Here is a 21,488-nt window from a genome sequence, read left to right on the forward strand (position 1 = left end):
GGTCCCGGGGTCCCGGGGGGGGGGGGGGGTCCCACCGGCAGCCCCGGAGGGAGGCACCGCTCTGGGGGAGGGGGGGGGGGGGACACCGGGGCCGGTTCCCACGCTGCATCCCGGGGTAGCCGCATCCCGGCCAGGACCCGGCGGAGCGGGGGGAGGGGCGGGGGGGGCCGTTCCCGGGGCCGGCACCGACGGGAGGCGGCCGGGGGCGGCGGTGCCAGCTCGGGCCCTGCCCAGCTCCGGCTCCGGTTGGTGCCGTCGGGCCCGGGGGGCGCGGCCACGGCGGGGCCGGTGCCGGTAAAGCGGCGGAGCGGCCGCGGGGGGGGGGACACCCCGCACGATGGAGGGCCACCTGGCGCGTTGCAAGATCGTGGTGGTGGGGGACACGCAGTGCGGCAAGACGGCGCTGCTGCACGTCTTCGCCAAGGATTGCTACCCCGAGGTGCGCCGGGGGGCTGGGGGGGCTGGGGGGGGGCTGGGGGGGGGCGGCCGGGGCTCGGCACGGCACGGCTCGGCTCGGCTCGGCTCGGCTCACCCTCCCTTCTCCCCCCCCCCTAGAGCTACGTGCCCACCGTTTTCGAGAACTACACGGCCAGCTTCGAGATCGACAAGCAGCGCACCGAGCTCAACATGTGGGACACCTCAGGTGGGCTGCCCCCCGGGGGAGGCTGGGGGGGGGGATGTCTCCAGTTGGGGGGTGATGCCGCCGGGTCCTTGTGAAGGGTTTTTTGGGGGTCCTCTGTCCCCCTGCTCCGTGCTGGTGCAGCCCCCCCCCCCCCCCGCCCCGGGATGTTTCGGGGTTGGGTTCGCATCCGTGCATCCCCGGCAGCGGTTGTGTAGGGCCACCGGTGAGCAGCAGCGAAACCAGTTTTTGGGGTGGGAAGGAATGGGGAAGCCAAGCGAGGTGCAGCCGAGAGGGGAGACCTCGCCTCGGAGAGGAATGTGCTGCGGGAACGCGCCGGCCTTTCATCACTCGCTCCCCAACAGAGCTTCTGGGCTGCTTTTGTTTTTCTCCTCTTGTTTTGGCTTTGCCTCTTCGTCTGCATCCGCAGCTGCGATGCCGCGGGGAGCCCTAGGCACAGCTGTCCCAGCCCTCCGAGACCCTTCCCAAACTTCACGCTGCCTTTCTGGGGAGGCGTGAACTGCTTGGTGCAGAGCTAATAAAATATTGGCCTTTTAATTTACCTCTGGCAACCTCCTCGGAGTGCTGTGTACACACGGCGCGGCTCAGTGCTAGGCTCTGCCAGCGTGCATACGTCGCAGGCTTGCTGATGCTCTTTCCCCATAATTTGTGGAGTCTTTATAACAAATGAAGTCTTCTCGGTGCTCAAGAGCAACAGTAAAATTAAAGCCTGACCTCCGACTTTCTTTGCTCGTGTACGCTCAAATTCCTCGCTATAATTTTGCATCCGTCGAATTACAGCTGTAGGATCAGCAGAGGTCTACCTAGAGCAGTGGCTTTGCTGAGGCTTGGACTAGCTCTATCATGTAAAATGTGTTTATTGAGTCAGCTCTGGAGGCTTCCTGACCTGGGAGACCTCACTTTTGCTGCTTTTATGCCCCGAGACAAAAAGGGATCTTTTGCTTTGCCTGCTGTGCTGCGAGCCCTGGCGATGCTGCCTCTTGGGGCGGCTCGGGGTGCTGGAGCAGAGGATGTGCCTTGGCTCCCGGAGCTTGGCAGGGTGCTGTGCGTGGAGCTCAGGATGGTGGCTGTGCGGTCGTTGCCCGCTGGATGGATCCTGCTGGGCTGGCGTGTCTGCGTCAAGCCCCTCGGGTGCGATACCCTCGATGCTGTCCTGCTCCAACCCGGAGCATCCGACTCCCAGCACAGCAGGAGTGACCGGGGTGCATCTGTGCACAACCCCGGGGCTGGGACATCCCAGGGGGGTTCCAAACTGGGGGCTTCTGGGGCTGCTGGGAAGGGTCTGGGTGGGGTATCTTTGTTCGACGCTGGGCCGCTCTGCTCCGAGTGCCTGCCTTTCACGTGAGAAACTTCACCTTTGGAGAGTGCGGAAGCACGCTTGAGGCATTGTGTGTTTTTTAGGAATTCTCCAGAATATTTGGCTTTGATCTTACAAATCTTAAAAGAAAAGGACACGATAAAATGGCTTTAAAGCTGTGTATCAGCATCTGATGCTGTTGTGCATTCATTTTTACCCTTTTCAAGAAAAGATATGAGTTTGGTGTTGATCTCTATAGCCAAGAGGACACGGACTATGATTCTTTCTCCCTTCCTCTCATGGAAAATGTAAGCCCTTTTTAAAAGCTTCGCTGTGGATAGAGCTCAGTAGATAGTTTTCCAGATCAATTCCTTTCTTTTGCAGCTTTAATTTGAAATACACAGGAACTGGTTCTTCAATAATCAGTCCTTCAAAGCAGTGCACAACAATTTCTCCAGTAATCAAACTGACATTTTTAGCTGCAGACTGCAGTCTGCTGCTGAATTTCCTCCCTTCGGAGACGCTTGTAAACAGAAGCTTTTTGGTAAAAGAAGTTTTTGTGCAATAGCAAATTGAACCAGCTGAGCCGAAGGGATTCTGCGTGGCTTAATTGCCCTCCTCGTGCGGGATGGCAGGCGCTGGGGTGCGCTTTCCCTTGTCTCCGTGCTACCTGCTGTCTCTTCTTAGCAGCTTCGCGGCCAGGGGCTTATTGTTTGTGCTAAATTCTACCCCAGCAGGAGCGGGAAGGGAGGCGCTGGGAATCCGCTCCCCTCCTTCTGTCAGGACCACCCTTTACATCTTAAACACTTGCCACCTCTTAGATAAGTAATTGGAACTGCAGGTCTCCAGGAATCAGCAGGCAGATCTGGACAGGGGAGCTGAGTGTTGATTCCTTGCCTCTGCAGCCTCTGTGGCAGCGATTAGCGGCTCTGGAAGCTGCACGGGGTGAGCTGAGCATTGCCCAGGCATGGGCATGGGGGCAAGGGCAGGTGCCCTGGAAAACTGCCGTGCTGCTCCTGGGTCCTCTTAGTACTCCACGCAAACTGGGATGTTGTCTCCTCCCGGAATGTGTAGTACTGGCTGGTGTTGGGAAATGCAGCCTTTCAGCCTGAATTTGCCCCTCCTGTGATGTTAGCAGATGGCAGGCGGGCTGGAAACCTAGTTAGAGAAACGTTGCCATTGGGAGGGTAGGAGTGATGGGGAACCAAATGGCTCCCACGTAGTATTGGGACCCTGGATTTCCTCTAAGTGTCTTGTAACCATTTGCCCGTTGATTAGTTTTTCCAAGGCCAGAGGGTGACTCTGGAGACTTCCCAGCACTGGGACTCCTCCTTGATAAGGATGCCCTGCTCAGAGAGGGCAAGTGCAGGCTCTCCGTGCCTGCTGAAGTGCCTCGCATCCAGGTGCCTGTCAGGGAGAAAAGTGAGCCGAGCATGAGCCTGACCCCTCAGCCTTCCCCTGCAGGTGCTGCTTGCACTTTGGATTTCTCCCTCTGGAAGTCAGTCCCACCTCCAGGCCCAGTGGGAGAGTGCAATTGCTCCAAGTGCCATTTTCCAGTGGGGATGTCCCATCCCTCCCCTCCTCCTGAAAGCCCGCTCTCCCTGCCATTTCCTAAAGCCTCAGTTAAAAAGCAGTTGACATCTCGGTGTGCGAGAGTGGGGTGCGGAGGAGACGGGGTTTGGGCTCTGATGGGCTCCTCTCATCGGCCACGCAGAGGACGCGGTGCTTCGCTGCCCTGCATATCCCCGTTCTGGCAAATTCTTTTCTGTTGACCCAAAAGCGCTTGGCAGAGAAACACCTTCTCTGCACGGCTCTCGTGGAGGTGTGGGGAAGCACCAGTCCGACCAGATGCCTGCTGGCTGGGGAGCGCTGCTCCCAGGGGGCCGGGTGCATGCTGGACGCTGGGTGCCGCTGCCTGGCACCTTGCAAGGAAGAGCTTCCAGCCCGTGCAGGCAGCTGGTGGGGGCACGGCTGGGTTTGTGACCACGGATAATGCTTCGCACAGAGCAGGCGAGCTGCATTGCTGTGCTTTGGCAGCGAGGAGGGCGTGCGGTCACCGCGAGGTGCGGGACGGGCAGGCTGGCTTCTCAGCGATGCACCAGCTAATTCCCCATGTGAGCAGCACCTTTTGCTGGTGCACCTTTATTTAATTTTTTCCTTGGTGCACTTTTTGCTAATGCACCGTTATTCATTTTTCTGCATGATGCACCTTTTGCTGATGCACCATTATTTATTTTTTTTGCATGGTGCACCTTTTGCTGGTGCAGGACCTGGCGCAGAGCAGAGGTGTCTGTGCCAGTGGCTTACGGGGCTGGCGCTGTGCGTGTGCTCATTGCCGTCTTCCAAAGCTGTTGGAGAGGACTTTTCTCCCCTCTGAGCACTGCCATTCACCTCAACCTGCCCCGGTTCAGCAGTGCCTCTCTGCCCACTCCGTGCTGCAGCTCACAGCAGGGGACTCACACGGCTGCCAGTCTTTCGCTGGGACTTGTCTCTTAAGCAGATGCGCTTTCAAGACAAGAATAACACTGGGAGTCTCTAATCCCTCCCCGCCTCCCTCTTTGCCTGCACTCAGCAAACAGTCTGCCTTGGTAGGGCTGTGTGGGAACCGCCAGGCTCTGATAACAGCCCCTTCGTTAGGGGAACTACCCAGGAATGTTGATGAGATTAGAGAGCTGAAAGGGGCTGACTTCAGCAATGGCATCTCCATGGATGCTGGGACCGGATTCCCAGTGCGCGGCTCCGGGATTGCCATGGCTGCCTCTTCCCAAGTGCAAGAGCAAGCTCGGCCTTGGGAAGAGTTCAATGCCACGGGCACTCTGAGGCAGAGAAAAATGTGGAGCTGCCCTTTCCCTACCAAAATAGCTCCTCCCATGCTCCCCGTTGAGGCTGGGAGCCTCAAACCGGCATACTTGTCTTCTGCCTCAGCACAAAGACATAGTTAAGCCTAAAAATATGTGCAGCTGGGTCACATTCTCAGGCAGGTCAGGAACCAGTCGGACAGAAGTTGAAAGAGTTGCAGCAGAAACGGCAGCAGAAATGCTTACGCCGGAGTGGGTGGAGGCTGGAGCTGAGGAGATGTGACATGATGGGACAGGACAGGACAAGACATGAGAGTCCCTGGGGGACCGTTGGGCCGGGCTGGGCATGGTGTGGGTGCTGCGGTGCTGCGTGGCACAGAGATTAAGGCTGCTGCTCCTGTGTCTCCCTGCAGCGAGGCAGCATCCATCCCTTGTCCCCCAGACCCTTTTGGGGTCCTGGGGGGATCCTGGGGCTGTTTTAACACCCATCAAGCAGCAGCTCCTTAGCCAGGTGGTCACATAACCCAATTTGCAGAAGATCCCTGGAGGAGGGACTCTTGCCCTGTCCTTGGCACATGGTGGCTTGCCTTTCCGATAGCTGTCACCCACCTGGCACCCGGGTGCCCCTCATTCAGCCTCGGGGAGGCTGCTGGGGACACTTCATGGCAGGGAGAGCACCGGAGGAGCCGGTCGGTGCTGTGCCCCCGGCCCTGTGCCTGCGGTGGGGACCTGGGTGCAGCTTTCCTCCTGCCCCAGATCCCAAAGATAAGATCAACACCCGATTAAACGTCACAAGTGTACAGGCCCAGCCTTCCCTGTGGGGAGAAACCTTATCTGGTAGACGAGCAGCCGGGGAGGGATCTGCTGCTTGTGCACAGCAAACTGGAAATGTGCAGCATTGCATAAAGATAATTGTGCTCGCTCAACCCTCGGCTGCGTTCCCCAAAGCATGTGGTGGCTGGGCTGTGGGAATCGGTTGCCACTCCTAGTCCTTGTTGTATCCTGTAGAAGGGGTTACAGGCAGCCTGTGGCAATGCCAGCCGCCCTTGTGACGTGGCAAAAGGGCCAGGAAGGAACTTCTGGTTCCCGTTTGCCTCTCGTGTTGGCTGCTGATTCCCAGCGTGATCCCCAGCAGCCTTGTGTGGAGACAGGGCTGGGCACTGGGGCTATGCTCCCGTCCCAGGACTTGGTGGTGCTGCCCTGGAGAGGCCACCGGGGACTTCAACAGGGAGCCTCCACCGCGGCTTCCAGATCACCGGTGTGAGGGTCTGCAGAGGGGCCCAGAAATGCCACCTCAGCCCCTCCAAACACCGTTCCCTTCAACCTGACCACATCCATCCTGAAGAAATGCCAGCTGGGCTGCTTAGCAATCTACTGTTGTTGTTTTTTTTTGTGTGCGCGCATCACAAGAACGAGGTGCAGAGGTTAATTGTCCAAGCTGGTTAGCTGCTGCTGCAGTCATGCACTTTCCAGACGATTGCTTGCTCCATGTCATGGAACCGTTTCCTCCTCTCCTGGACTTAAGGGGTTTGCGGTCGTGTTGCACGAGCAAAGAAACATCGCGGTGCAGCCATCAGGAAAGCTTCCATCAGAGTCCTGGGGTGATGGCCGTGCTGTCTGATCCGTATCCCTCAGAGACCTGCACCGTGGGGCTCCCTCTGCTGCTTATTGTCCCCCTCCAGCTTGGGTAGGATGCCCCATCTCCCCTTTTGGCCACCTCCCCTTTGGCAGGCAGGGCTTCGTTCCTCTGGCAAAGGGTAAATCCTTTCTGAACCCTTGCCCGTGAGGAGGGCAGAATCCCTTGTTGTGGCACAGCCCGCCCTTGGAGGGGCTTCTGAAGGGGCTGCACTGCTGAAAGCTCTTTGGATGTGATGGAAATGGCCCCTCCAGCAGAGAAACCACCGCTGGCTTTGCCTTGCTGTGCTGCTGCTGCAACACAAGAGACCTTGGTGCTGGCCAGGACACTTCATCAGCCTGGCACGTCACAGCTTCGCTGCGCAGGGGAGTCTGGCACGGTTGCAGGTGTTTGACTCTGTTTCACTCGGCCTCACGCTTCCTTCAGTCTCTAATGTCACTAATTACTTCTGCCTTTGGATCTGTGACCCCCGGGTTGTTGGGTCCTGGCTTCAGACCACTGTGCTGTTAGCGCCGCCGTTGTGTCTCAGAGTTTGTCACCAGGGCTTTAATTCCTGCCTCTTCACCTTGTCACTGGGCTGGGCCGGACTCTAACAAGCACTGCGTTAGTGTCAGAAACGTGGGGTTTGTATCAGGGGGGTCGGCATTCCTCTCCCCTTCCTGTGGTCAGGCAGGGGCAGGAACCCTCAGGCTGTAAGCCCTGCTCGCAGGGACCTGTGGGGTGCTCAGGAGCGGTGCTGCAGCTTGCCAGGCCCCAAACAGGACCAGGCCCCAAACAGAACCAGTTGCTGGCTTGCTTGCAGGAGACAGGGTCCGGTTTCACCCTGGGAGGATGAAGCTGGCCTCTGAACTCGCCACGGTTTGGATATTGTCTCCTTGGTGTGCACCTAGTGCTGCAGCAGCTAATTTCCTGGCCGCCCGTTTATAAAGCCCATTAGCACTAACGATGTGGGGAACAAGAAGGACGTTTGCACGTTCTGGCCAGTTGTACAGCTGGCACGTGGAGCCACTGCTCTCTGAATGCTGCCCTTGCGAAGGTGCCGAGATGTTCAAGGCAAGAGCTGAGCCTGCAGAGCTCGCCGTGCTCATGGGTCCTTGGAAGCAAGTGGTGGTCCTCGAGAAACCCCTTGTTGGAGGTGCCGGGGGGGGGTCTGTGGTGGCTGAGGAGGGGGTTTTGGGGTCTGGCTGCCCTGCATAGGATCCGTGTTCTGACTTGGTCACCTCCTGAAGCTGCGTCATCCCAAATGGGTGTCCCGTCCTCTTCCGGGGAGCTCCTGCGCCGAGCCCGTGACCCGCCTGGTTCTCAGCGGTGCTGGCTGAGCTTTTGTAGGGCCAGGCTGAGCTGACTGACCATGGAATAACAATTTCTTTCATAGTCTGTCCCCAGGAGGATAAAGGGATGGGGCATGACCCTTGGGGCTGTTTAACTGTTGCTTTCAAGAGTTCCCTGAGGCTGAATTCCTCTTTTCCCCTCTACTGCAAACTCTGCCATTGTTTCCCTGGGCTTACTTCCCCTTTTCCAGCAGTGGAGAAATATTTTTGGGTGACTCCGTGCCCTCTCGTTGCATCTGCAGAGGAAATGGCAGCTCTGAAGCATCCCGGGTGTCTCGGAGAAGCAGCTGGGATTTTTGCAGGCTCACCATGGGGACTGGGCTCTTTCCTTGCCCAGGGTGTCTGGGACAGCTGCCACTTCTGTCTCTCCCATTCACTGTCAGGTTTTCAATCCAGCATTTTTATGCTTTGCCCCCGGGAGGAGACAATAGCTGGGCTGTTCCGTGGGACATGCGCCTTTCTCATGCAGATGCGCTGCCTGCACATGGGGTGGGGAGCTCAGGGATGTCCCCCCCAAGCTCAGCCTCCCTGGAGGGGCTGGGCAAGGGGCAGGGGTGAGGGGCACCACTGCCCACCCGCTGCAGTCCCCATCACAGCTTCCTGCACCTGCTGCACTGGGGTTGTTCCTCCTGTGGGAATGGCGCAGATGTACCTCTTCTGTCTTAAAGGTGTGGTATAAAAAAAATATATTATTATTATTAACACCTTCATCGTCATCTGCCCTGGCAGAGGAGCAACTATTCGTGGAAGCCATCAAATTCACCTCATGTAATATTAACGTGCCTGGGGGAACTCCCATGGGGAGTGCCTGTGGGGATGGGTCGGGAGCTGCCCTGGTACCACCCTGCCCAGCCTGAGGAGGTGGGAAAGGGGCTCGGAGCCATGCCCCTGCGTGCACAGCCCCTGCCTGCAGCAAGCAGTCACCCAGATAAATTTCCCTGCAACACAAGCCACGTGGAGATGCGAATTCCCAGCCAGAAAGCCCTGCAGAAGCTGCTGGGTTCCTGCGGATAAAGCTTTGGCTGAACCAGGGTTTGTTTCAGGGACTCCAGAAAGCCGGGCAGGATTTCTGCTTCCTTCTGCAAGGGACATTCTTGGCACTGCGGGCGGCACGGGGAGCGAGCCCTCTGAGACAAGTGAGATGCTGAAAAATTTGGCCTCAGCAGCGCCCTGGCGTGCTCAGCCCGAGCTGGCGGGGGGCTCCTTGCGGGTTTGCTCTCCTGGTTTGCAGCGTGCTATTGTGGGCTGGGGGGGTGCCCGTGTGGGGAGGCTCATTATCTCTCGGAGCAGCTAATAAGGAACAAATGAAGATTAACGCCAGGTTGGTATAGATGAAACAGCAAATTTCAGTCCTGTGCCCGAGAGCAGTGTCCCCGGGTCCCAGTGCCAGGCACTCGGAGGGGCTGCCAGCTGATAAGAAAGAGGAGCTATTCATGGCTGTACCCGCCTCTGAATTTCAGACAACAACCGTGTGGATTTTATTTTTAAGCTGTTTTTGGTGTCTGGCTCGCTCCAGTTTTCTCTCTTTAATCACGAACAGATGCACATAGGTCCTGTTTCTTGCAAACCTGGGTGCCAAGTGGGAGAATGAATCATGCAGCGCAGGAAGGCTGGATCTGCAGGCACACGAGCCTTGGGTGCCTGTGTGTTCGGAGGTGCCAGACTGCAGGGCTCTAGGGTGTCTTGCTGGAAGAGCTGAAAGGCATTGAGTGCTCGGAATCGATAAAGCCAGACACCTGGAGTTGTGGGAACTGAGGCTTTTGTGTTTGGGTTGTGTTTTTAATTGTTGTGCTTTGTTGACAAAGTAATAGATGCAAAAGCTAGAAAAATAATCGACCAACGAGAATTCCCTGATTCAGCAGAGACATCTCCAAAGAAAGCTGAGGGCGGTGGGATTCTGGAGCTCAGCAGCTTCCCAGCAGTGCTGGACACACTGACCCCGCTGAGCATCGGTCTCCTGGGGTGGGGAAGAGCCATGAGCACTGGTGTTTTTCAGCTCTCAGAGCTGGGTTGAGCTACCAGCGATGGTGCCGGGGCCATTCCTGCACCCCAGAGCTGGGAGCAGAAAGTTAAAGCACAGGGAGGCGATTTTGAGCTCATTAAGAAAACGATGCTCTCGAACGAGGGCAGCTCTTCCTTCCCCTCCTCCTACCAGCACCAACCAGGGGGGTTTGCTTTTTGTTCCAGCAGCTGCTGGGTGATGGCCCTGCATGTCCTGGCACTGGTCTGGGGCTCATGGGACAAGTGGGGACCAGAGAGGGGCCGTGCTCCAGGCGCTGCAGGCTCTGCAAGCCGGTGACGTGCCGAAGGAAGCAGCAGGTTGCTACGATACAGTTTGCCGTAGCAATGTCTGCGCTGAAAGGAGCCAAAACCACCTCTACAAAAGGAGCATTCCTGGGCTGGGAGGGGGGCGGATTTATCTGCAGTGTTTATGTAAAGCGGAGGAGCTGCAGGGAGAGGATGCGCATGGGAACGCTTCCCTCCCGCCTGGGGCAGGGGCAGAGCCTGGGGCAGATACCCCGGTGTGCATGGGGAAAGGGCATGGCTCCGATAAAGGGTCCAGCAGATTTGAGCATGCAGATGCGTGCTGGATCTCGCATCCCACCCGGCAAATGTACACTGTTAAGGAGACTGCAGGCTCGGTCTGAAGGGGAGCTCAGTCCTGCCTTGGAAAGCAGCCGCTGCTTCGCTGGGCGCGGGGTCACCTCGCCCACGGGATGGGGCGGCTCACGGGTGCCAGCTCTGCCCGTCACGAGCTGAAGCATCCTGAGCCTGAAGCAAGGTCAGAGGTCTCCAGGGCCCCCCCTGCCCTAGCCTGCATCCTCCATCCCTGCTCTGGCCAAGGCACTGCAGGCGCTGGCTCGTCCCCGTGCACGGAGCGTGACTTTCCCTCGAGGAAGAGGGCCGGGCTCTGCAGAGGTCACGGCCTGTTTCTGCTGTGCTGGATCCCGCTGCTTCTCCTCCCAGTGACTTTGCAGGGACAAGGAGCCAAGCTGTGGCTTCTCCCGCTGATGGGTGCCGGGGGTGCAGGCGCCCCTGCTGCAGCAGCACGGCTGGGTGCAGCTGGATGTCCCCGCAGCTGGATGTCCCCGCAGCTGGCTTTGCTGTGAATCCCAACACACATTGAGTGCTGGGTGCCTGCTCTGCGAGCAGCGTGGGGCTGCATGGGCATGGCAGGATGGTGCTGGGGCCGTGCACCGCGGAGGTGCCATTGGTGGCTCTCCCCAGCATCCTGCTATGAGCTCGGCACAGGGAGGGCGAGCGGCCGGACCCCCCAGCAGGGAATCCACCCGTCCTCCTCTGATGCCACCCCCAGCAGATTCCCATCCTCCCGGCGACATCAGCCACCATCGCTCGTGGTTCTTCAGGTGCTGACCTCCAGCACGGGGCCGTGGGACGCGGGCTGGGTGCTGCACCCTGCGTCGGGCTGGGAAGCGTGGGGCCGGATCCTTCCCGTGGGGCCGGGGCAGGAAACGCCTCCGGTGCCCCCAGCCTGCTTCCGAGGAGGCCGATCCAACAAGGAGCCCGGTGTCTCTGCTTCCCCTTTTCATAAATAAGCAGCTGTTTCTCATCCCTGCAGGAAGTTTGAGCCATTGTAAAGCCAAATATAAAACCGAGAGAGTGTTTTTAAGCAGCGATGAGCTGATTGCTCCATTACTGTTTAGTGAGGCATTTACAATCACGCACAGAATGCGCTTCAAATAAAAACATTATGGGACAAAGGCTTTAATGCCTGAAATTCACATTGAAGGTGCGTGCGTGTGTGTGTGTGTGTGTGTGTGCATGGCAGCGCTGTGCAGGATTCAGCCCGGGCTCTCTGCCTGCTCACTGAGAAATCCTGTAGAATACAGAATCATCCCCTTCAATTTACAGCTTGTTCACCAAATCCTGGCACATCTTTTGTGCACAAAAAAAAAAAAAAAAAAGTATCTGCCTGATATTTTCCAGCATAAATCCAGAGCAAAAGGCAGGTTTTTTTTTTTTTTTAACCTGTCTTAAACTCTCGCAGTCTTTGTGAGCAAGCTCCCCTGTATAAAGACATCGAGAGAGGATAAAAAATAGCAGCAGCCTTCCTCGTGGCCTGCCTTCTCTCAGCTACACCTTCCTGCCGTTCCTAGAACAGCAACTGCATGACAAGTGATGGGATCGGTGTGCAAGTGGCAGAGGGAGGCATGTGCTGCTCTGTGGCACCGCAGCCCTTCCAAGCTCCCTTTCCTTTCTCTTGCTTGCCAGATGCTCACACGTGCCGACGGCCCCAGTTCTAAGGGACCTGCGGGGAGCACTGGGGCTCCTCTCCTGCCCCGCCGGTGTGAGAAACAAAGTTGTGGCTTTGCAATAGAAGGTGTTTTTGCAGTGGAGAATCCCACTAACCTTGCATATTCAAAAGTGATTGTGCAGGCGTGACAGTGGCATAGCAGTGGGGAGTATGTTAAGAAGATAAGGGGAAGGTCCCGCTGTCCCAAAATAAGGAGGATAGCTAGGAAAAACAGGATGAGAAGTGCGAAATCAGTAAAAACAAAAATCATGGGCCCTCTAGGCACAAGAGAAGGAAAAAAAAAAAAGGAAAAGGAGAAATTAACGGTTGGTCAAATAAAACTGTACGTGTATGGTATAGAAGGGCGTCGAGTAGGCTGTGAACCTGTGGTACTCAGCCAGTGAGGAAACAGGGGAGACATCAGATGTCGGGTACTAGGGGATATAAGGTTAGGATAAACTTTTACTGGGCGCTCCTGCTTGCAGGACGCCCACCATTGCAATCGTGAATCAAACGGCTTCCCAGAAGGTCCCGTCTGAAGAAAATTACTGCGATTTTTCTCACACCGAGCAGCCCGTGGATGGCACTTGCTGCTCACCGCTCTTCTCTCCGCAGGCTCAGCCTACTACGACAACGTCCGGCCCTTGGCGTACCCGGACTCGGACGCGGTGCTCATCTGCTTTGACATCAGCCGCCCCGAGACCCTGGACAGCGTGCTCAAGAAGGTGAGTGCCCGCTGGGTCTGGGCTGCTGGGACGGAGCCCCGGGTTTTTGCCACCAGGGCAAAAAGCTCCCTTGGCTGGAGTTCTCCTGTGGCTGCTGCCCGTGGGCTGTAGCAGAAAGCGAGGGATTTCCGTCTGCAAGGAGCCCCGTGAGCGATGCAGCCCATGGCAGCGCACTTGTGTGGTCTGCGTGCGTGCACACATGCAAACATGGGGGCAGGGAGAGATGTAGGGCATGGGTTCTGTTCCTCGTGGAGCCCCTGGGGAGCGGTGTGCATCCCTCGCCAACAGCCCACGTGCTGGGAGTGGGAAGTGGCCCCTGGTGCCAGCAGGGAGCTCGTTTTGCTGGCTGTCCCCTCAGTTTGGCCTCTGCCCGCCCAAAAAAAAAGGCAGCAATCGGTTCTCTGCAGCTCGCCAACAGGAACAACGAGCTGTGGCACCGAACTTCAGGTTGTGCTGAAGCCTTGGCCTCCTACTCAGCTGCTGGCGGGGCTGGGAGGTGGCTCTGGGGACCAGGGGACAAGGGGAAAGGACCCTTGGGGTGGCTCGCCCAAGGCACCCAGCTCGGGGGCAGGAACCTTTCACGGGGCTGGAAGCTTTTGCTGCTCGACTTGGGAGCCTGCAGGACGAGAGCACAGGCAAATCACCCGTCCCCTAATGAGATGCAAGCCCACCAGTAATTAGCGGGGCTGGGGTTTATCGATGGCTCTTCATGCTCCTCGTGCGAGCCTGCTCTGCTCGCTGCAAGGTCTTCCCCGCGCAGCCTCGCAGCTGCTCCCAGCACTGTTAGCAATGCATTTTTGATACGGTGACTTAAATTAAGCCCTGAATCACAGGGGATTTCTTAAGTGTCTCTGAGCAGATGCCTTGTTTCCTTTGGTGCAGGCTCACAGCCTATGGAGGCGAGGTGAATTCCTAAGGCGCCATGAAGTTGAAATGGGTTTTAGCTGCTGTTATCAGGCGAATAAGGAGAATAACACTCCCTATTCAAGCCGTGGGCAAATGTGCTGGTTCAGCAGGGGAAATTTTTATTATTGCTGCCCTTCTGCTGCCTGGCTTGCCTGTACAGCTTGTACGGTCGAAGGGAAGGAGCCACCCGAGAGCAAACAGCATCTCGTTTCACACAAAGCGGGTTTTCACGGGGGGGGGGCACCGCTGCTCTGACACGGCCGGGTGGTGCAGCAAACCTCGGCACGGCGTCAGTTGTGTGAGAAGAGGGTCACGGCTCTGTCCATAGCCTAGGGACCCCGTTACAGACAGCTTGCTGAGAACAGACCCTACAGCTCCCTACAGACCCTACAGAGCAGGGATTTTCATCCTTCCGGTGAATTAGGGTGTTTGAATTCCTGCTCCAAATGAACTGCAGCATCCTTTTCATGCGGCTCTTTTGGGGCATGCTGCTAGGCCAGTGGGGACACGTGGGATTCCTGGCAATGTCCCCAGCAGGGAAGGGGGCTGTGGGAAAGACTGGAGCCTGTCTCCTGCTGGAAAACATCATTTTTTATCATTTTGCAGTTGCTTTGGTCTGATATTGCTTGAGCGAAACCTGTCCTTCTTGGCTTTTCCTTTCCCCACCGGGTTCTGGATGCTTGCCTGTGGGTTGGGTTTTCTTCCCCTTCTAATTGCTTGGGGTATTTGCCCAGCGGTCAGGCAGCGTGGCAGTCATTGCTAGTTCCAAGTGACATCTTTAGCTGGTGACAGTCTCTATTTGACATCTGCCTGCTGCTGGAGCTCTAAAAGGTACCATCAACGTGAAGGAAGTGGATGTTTGCTCTGGCCTTCTCCTTCCCTCGCTTCAATCATTTATTCCCCTGGCTGGAGCTGTGCTCTGAATGTCTTAATGTCCTTAACATGTGGCTCCCAAGAACAAATAACGAGCGTGCTGTGCAGGCAGCTCCCCACTGACTGGGACTCAGGAGGTCCCCCAGGGTGACCTGAGGAGTCCCAGACCTGTGCACCAGGCCGTGCAGTTGTTATTTTTCCATATTCCTACCCAGGAGGGGTCTTCAGTGGCTCAGCACAGGGGACTGCAGCTTGGATGCCGCAGGTTTGCAGCAAGTGAGCACAAAGTTAGCTGAGAGGCACCCTGATGTTCCCATCCTTGCCTGGGGCAGTCATTAAGGTGCCCTGACGAGCTAATTAGCATCTGAACAGCTGTGACCCCAGTTCGGAAAAGCCGTGCACAGCTCCAGCAAGCATTGGGGTGGCTACAGGGGGCAGGCCTGGTGAACCCCAACTGGCGGGACCCCAGGAGCTGTGCAGGGCATCAGAAGGGCTTTGGGAGCATCGAGCTGAGCCCCTGCCTTTGTCATTCCAACCTCGGCTCCTCTGCGGGCTGTCAGCACTAAGCGGAGCCTCTCGTACAGCCAAGCACCTTCTCTCTCTTGTCTCCGCTGCAGTGGCAAGGGGAGACTCAGGAGTTCTGCCCCAACGCCAAGATCGTGCTGGTGGGCTGCAAGCTGGACATGCGGACGGACCTGAACACGCTGCGGGAGCTTTCCAAGCAGCGCCTCATCCCCGTCACGCACGAGCAGGTGGGTTTCGGCGGCCACCCGTCCCCGCAGGGCTCTGTGGGTGGTGGGGACGTTCCCTGGGGACCTCCTAGGACAAGGAGGCTCAGCAGCAAAGGACCCGCTGTGGGTTTTGGGGACTGCTGTGGGGACACGGGCTCCGGAGCTGCGCCTTGGCTGTGCCAAGCAGGTGACAGTCCTGGAGAGGGGACTCCGGGAGGGAACGGAGGATGCTCCTCACAGGGTGCTGAGGTCCTTAACACCCCTTCCGTTCCTCCCCGCCTCTCCGGGCTGCAGGGCAGCGCGCTGGCGCGGCAGATCGGGGCGGTGGCGTACGCCGAGTGCTCCTCCAAGGTGTCGGAGAACAGCGTGCGGGACGTCTTCCACGTGACCACACTCGCCTCCGTCAACAGGGTGCACAAGAACTTGAAGCGCTCCAACTCCAAGCGGGGACTGAAGCGGGCGTCACAGATGCCCGGCAGGACGGACTTACTGAACGACACGGAGATCAGGAAAGACCGAGCCAAGAGCTGCTCCATCATGTGAAAAACAGGGCTGTAAATAACGTGTGTGTGTTGTCCATTTTGTACAGTAAGCGGCCAAGACCAGGGCACGGCGCTGGCTGCGGGAGCCAGCCTGCCTTTCCGAAGCCTTTCTCGGTCTCTGTAGGGCCAAGCAAAGGTCCCAGCTCCAAACCGGGGTGCGGGAGGCACCCCCCACCGCGGAGACCCCTGGGTCGGCTGCCACTGTGCTGATTGCTTGGGGTAAAGGAACCACTTGACAGAGGAGCGTTCGGGTGCTGCGAGGTCCGCGGTTGGGTGGAACAGAGCAAAAGGGAGCGATGCTGCGTGCGTGCCGCCCTCCCGTCCCCACGGCCCAGCCTCCGGGTGATGATACATGGACGGCGCGGGGTGGGGGCTCGGTGGGACCTGGGCTGGAGGCTGGGAGGGGGGAACCGTGAGCAGCAGGGGGATCAGGAGACGGTCCTCTTCCCATCTGCCTTTAGAAGAAGTGGTGTTTGAGCTGGTGCTGCCTGCAGCTGGGCTGGACGGGGAGCCCCCAAGGAAGGTGCAGGGCTGGGGGAGGCTCCTTAACCTGGCGAGGCACCACAGCAGGCCCCCTCCTGCGGAGAACGTAGGTAGGCATCTCTTCTCATGGTGCTTTAGATACTTGAACTCCCGTCAAACTGCAGCGGCGTGGATCTGGCTGCAGGGTCTGTCCTCGTAGATGCATCCTGCAAATTGTGGTTCCCTTCAGCAAGCAAATGCCGCTCGGGAGCTGGTGGCCCAGCTGCTGCCAGCCTGGTTCCTCATCGGGCCGCTCCCTGCCGCGGGCAGGCGCGCCGCCAGGCACGTGGCTTCCCCAAAAGCAGACTGCAATAGCAGCCCATGTCCTGTTCCCCCGCCCGTTTCCAGCTGCAGATTGTGTTGCATGGTGCTGTGTTTGTCTGCTACAGGTACCCAAAAGGACTGTACGCGTCCCTGCACCCTGGCCCCGCCGTGGCAGCGGGAGGGCAGGTGCCCCCTGCCCCTCCTGTACAGCCTGCTGCTGCCAACACTTCTCGTTGCTTCTGCTGCTGCCCTCTCTAAATGCCTTTGACTACAGTGTTAGCCTTGACCTAATGTCACATAGACACTTTATGGAAAAAAAAAAAAAAATCTGCTCCATTGCCAGTTCCAGCTGTGTCAGTGGGCTACAGAAAACAAATAAACATCGTTGGAAAATGCACAGTGCTTGACTCTGTTCGTTTTTAACAGTCAAATAGTTATCCTCTCCAAATGCCTTCCTGCCTAACTTCTGTTTGTATCCCCATGGCTCTCTCCAGCTCTTGAATACACTTGTGCACACTTGAGCGGGAAATGCAGAGGCCTTAGCTGCACGTAGTCATTTGGGAGCGAAAACACCTGCCTCGAACAACCTCCATCCTGAATCCTCCGATACCAGGCAGCATCTGCAGCTTGTCTGTGCCTGATGCACCAATCTGAGCTGACGGGAGATGCCCCCATCCTCACTGTGTCACGAGTTGCAAGTGAAGACGGCTTTTGGCTTAATATTTTGTGTCTCTTCTCCCACCCAGGGCTCGGCCTTCAGCTGCACCACGGAGGCTGTTTGGGAAACTGGAGAGGCTGAGTTACCAGCACGAGAAAAGCTCAAGCGGTGACTGAATGCTCTTGTGCTGGGTGCGGGGTGCAGGAAAAGGGAAGGAACGGAGCAAGGCGCTACGCCAGGAACAGCCCTCAGCACCATGATTGCTTTCTCTTGCTCTGCAGTGTCCCCAGAGCCTTTGTAACCACCATCAGTGACCAAAACCGTGCCCCTGCTCCATCAGTAGCAACCGATGGCTCACAAGAGTCACCACTAAGTCCTTTACCTGCACACGTTTGTCCTCATCATTCTCATGTGTTATAATTGCTGTCTTCCCTCTCTCCATGTAAGCACAGCTGTGTTTTGCAAGCACGTCTCCCCTTTCCTATCATCTAGCATCTTTTGGGCTCAGACCGCTTTTGAATTTAATCTGGCAGTCTGTACAAATGCGGTTTCTGCTCCGCTGATGAGTTTAAGCTCCCGGTGGCTCTGTATTAACTTGCTAGCTCACCCTATAAGCAAATCTCCGGCAGTGGGCAGCGGTCGTTGAAACCGAGCTGGGAAACTGAGGATGGAAGGAGGGCAGGATGGCAGGACAGAAGGACATCAGGACATCAGGATGGCAGGATGCTCACACCAGCCACTTGCCCTGCCTGTCCTGCTGTTGCCTGGTGGCTCCCCATCTGACCACAGCGCTCTCCCATATTGCTGGGCCACTGGTGTGGGAACCCAGCTCAGCCCTGGTGGCCCTGCCTGTTTGTTCTGCTGCAGCCACAGCTCTGCTTCACCTGCTGCTGAAGGCAATTTTCTTTCTACGTTGAACTTCCCAGGCTCTTGCTGCTCAAAAGGCCCTCGGGGATGGATCGTGCAGTGTAAAGACACGTCCCAACAGCAGCTCTGCAAGAACCGTCAGAATTAATGGCAGCCAAAGCCCCTCCAGAGACTAAGGCAAGTGAAGCAGCCTCCAAGACCATTTATCATCAAGTAGCTGAGTGGGATCCTTGGACGGGGTGAAGCACAGACGTTAAAACCCACAGGGGTAAGCCCCTACATCCTCACTTCCCATCAGCAGGCTCCTTTCTTGCAGGCACGTGAGCATCGCTGCTGCTGCAGGTGGCTCAGCTGCAGAACCCAGGGCAGCCAAAGGTATTTGGGGTTGCTGACCCCTAAAGGAGGTGGTTTCCAGGAGGATGGAGCTGTGTCAGTGCATTCACTACTCTGCACGATACCCAAGGGATCTCGAAGTGCTTGGGGCATTTGCCACGGTCTGCTTGGAGCATCGTGGTATGGGACAAGGGCTTCCTTCATTCCTGCTGGAGGCTACGAGAAGAGAGCAGGCAGCACAGATACTGGGGCTGCTTTGGGGCACGAGTGGCCCCGTCCCACACCCGGCCAGCTGCCGTGTGTCCCCAGGGCTGCCCGCTTGCCCCACTGGGAGGGAGCTGAGGGCACCACGGGACCGATCAGGGTGGTGACAGATCCCAGCAGCTGGCTCCAGTTGCCGTGTCCCATGCTGGGGCTGGGGTCAGGGCACAGGACCAAAAGCAGAGCGGCGTTCAGGATGGTCTCCCCAGGCGAGCTGGAGATGCACCGAGCGTGGTGGGGTCACCACGGGCAGGCAGGGCCGAAAAGCGGGAGGAGAAATGTCAGCGGCAGCAGAGCATCAGGCAAGGGAGTGTTCTGGGGGCTTTTTTCTGGGAGCCTGAGCCGCTTAACTCCCGCCGTGCTGCTGCTGACTGCAGGCACCTTGTTTCTAGAGCGCTGCAAGGGTTGGGTGGGCAAGTTAAACCTCTGGCTGTCCGTACGGGGATTGGAGAGGGAGATTTATTCCCAGGTGATCTGCTGCATGACTCCTGCGATGCTTTAGCACGTGGACGGGCTGTTGGTTGGAGGCTGAGGTCGCACCCCAGGACGGGCTCCCAAATCCAGGGGGTCTCGGCTGGCAGGGGCAGAGCACCCGGTGCTGGGCAGCTGCCCTGTGCCTCCTGTCCCTAAGCCTGGAGCTGAGCCAGCAGTCAAGCAGTGCCTTCAACGAAGGATCCAAAACTTGACTTCTCTCCCTTGCCTCCTTTCACTGAGCACGCAGTGAAAAATCTGTGCCTTCAACCAGAGTGCCAGTGGTTGGAAGTGATCATGAAACCTTATTGTCACCAGTATAGATACAGTAAGTCACACGAAGGATTTTGGGGACCCAATGGCGCCCAACCCCACAACATCTTCCAAAGCGAGGGAAGGAGGACACAAACCTCGAGGTTTTTCCCTCTGCTTTCCACGAGGTTCATCCAGGTGACGGCTCTCAGGCACGCTCAGCACCCAGCTGAAGCTGCAGCGCCTGGTTTGGGGCTACACGAAGGGGGCAGGACCTTTTGCTGAAAGCTTCTGGTTCTGTTTTTTTGGGTTTATATTCTGTACTGAAGGGAGATGCCGTTGCTGTCTCCCTGCTCTCCTCGGCGTAGCTCTAACTAGCTGGAAGCCAGCGGTATGAAAATAATGATATTGGAATGAAAGCGTTCTGTGCCCAGCTGCTTCTAGAACAGCCAAAAAAAGACTGAAATGAAAAAACGTGTAGCAGCCAAGAAATGTGCATTCTGCCAGAGTGAACAGGACCAGAGCTCGGCTGCAGATCTTGCCAGAGCTGAGCTAGACGTGGAAAAGCACAGCCTGCTGCAATCTAATGAAAACCAAAATGTAGCTGCTGCCACGGCTGAGCTGAACCCAAAACACGCATCTGCCACGCTCTCGCACAACCCAGACATCAAGTGTTTGAAGTCATCTTTGAAAGCTTGGGCTTCTGACTTCAGAGTGGGATCGATTCTGGGCAGCTGAGTGCCCCCGTCCCCTCCTGGTCCCCTCCTAAGAGGACCATGAGGGCTGCTCCGTGCGGTCCCCATTCAGCACGCAGCTTAATATTCTGGCAGTCGCTTCTCCACCGGCTCGCAGGGCTATAAACGGTGGTTGGCCTCCCACAGTGGCTCATTTAAGCAGACAGCAGACTTTTCAAAGGAGCCTCTCTCCCTCTCTCTCCATCTCTAAAGAGGAATAAACAAGATAAAACAAGAAGCAAATTCAAAAGGAGCTGAGAAGAGGGAAAAAAAATAAGAAAGAAAAAATAAAGTGAAAGGAGGAAAGGAGATCTACAGACCCAGAAGAGACCAGATAAAGCCACAGTTGGGTCCCTACTCCACCAAACCCAACCAGCAGCCTGCGGGTGAACAGTCAGGGAGATTTCTCTTTTATATATATGGCAGTAGATGGAAAAATAGATGATGAAAGTGGTTTGTTTTTTTTTTTTATTTTTTATTTTTTCCTTTTTAGCATGGGAACAGCTCCAAGAAAGCTGCTGGAGTTAATGGCAGGCGATTTGGGAATAAACAAAAGGCAACAATATGCCCGTGCACAGGATGTGAGCGGCACTCACCGCCTAAGGACCAGAGCTCCGAGCGCTGCGCTTCTCCTAAAAAGCACCGGCTAATTAGGTGCTGAGCACACGGAGCAACGCCGTCTGCAGCGGGAGAAATCATCTCAGACCTGAGTGATGTGGCCTGTGGGGTGCAGCTTTGGGGGGCAGAGGAGCCGGAGGTGCTGCCCCCAGAGCTGGCAGCAGCCGGGCACGTTCCTGGGGGGCTGCGGATGGGCCAGCCCCAAAAAACGGAGCCGAGCAGCTGGGAGGAGTGGAACCGCCGCCTGAAAACCAGAGCCAGCAAGCGATGGGGGACATGAGGCCTCTAATTAGTGCCTGCAGGAAAATGAATGAGCAGCGCTGCCAGTGCAGGTGTCCTGCCTGGAAAAGCGGTGCGGTAGGATGGGGAAGGGTGAGCAGGAGCTGCAGCATCTGGGGAAGGAGGCGGGTGTACCCGGCGGACTTAACTCTCTCTTTACTCATCTCATCAGGATCTTACCACAGGGAATGGGCACGTCACGGTAAGGCCAGTTAGGTCCGCTAGGGCGAGACCCTGCTTATAGGAAAGGAGAGGGTGTCTTCACCAACAAATGTCCCATGACGATTAATATCCAGTTATTAGGAACACCTGAGAGGTAAATGGATCCCTGGCTCCTCATTACGCACCATCACCTTGTATTACTGAGCTCTAGTATCGATCACTGGGATTTGCACGGCCCCAAGCTTGTAAATAAATGACTGTCTGCTTCTGCACACATGGCAACAGGTGCTTTCCCCACGAGCAGTCCTCTGTTATGGATGTACATATAGCTGG

At 57.0% G+C, this 21,488-nt stretch overlaps 1 protein-coding gene across 1 annotated transcript; it reads left to right on the forward strand.

Annotated features, from left to right (window-relative positions):
* The first annotated feature begins 277 nt into the window (after positions 1 to 277).
* Positions 278 to 16,915, forward strand: RND2 (Rho family GTPase 2). Its single transcript, XM_040536915.1, has 5 exons — positions 278 to 439; positions 556 to 643; positions 12,573 to 12,682; positions 15,079 to 15,213; positions 15,487 to 16,915. Exons 1-5 carry the CDS (start codon positions 338 to 340, stop codon positions 15,733 to 15,735), a joined length of 684 nt encoding a protein of 227 aa, XP_040392849.1. The 5' UTR covers positions 278 to 337; the 3' UTR covers positions 15,736 to 16,915.
* Positions 16,916 to 21,488: the final 4,573 nt, after the last annotated feature.

The sequence above is a fragment of the Cygnus olor genome, chromosome 25 (assembly GCF_009769625.2).
Source record: "Cygnus olor isolate bCygOlo1 chromosome 25, bCygOlo1.pri.v2, whole genome shotgun sequence".
Lineage (NCBI taxonomy): Eukaryota > Metazoa > Chordata > Aves > Anseriformes > Anatidae > Cygnus > Cygnus olor.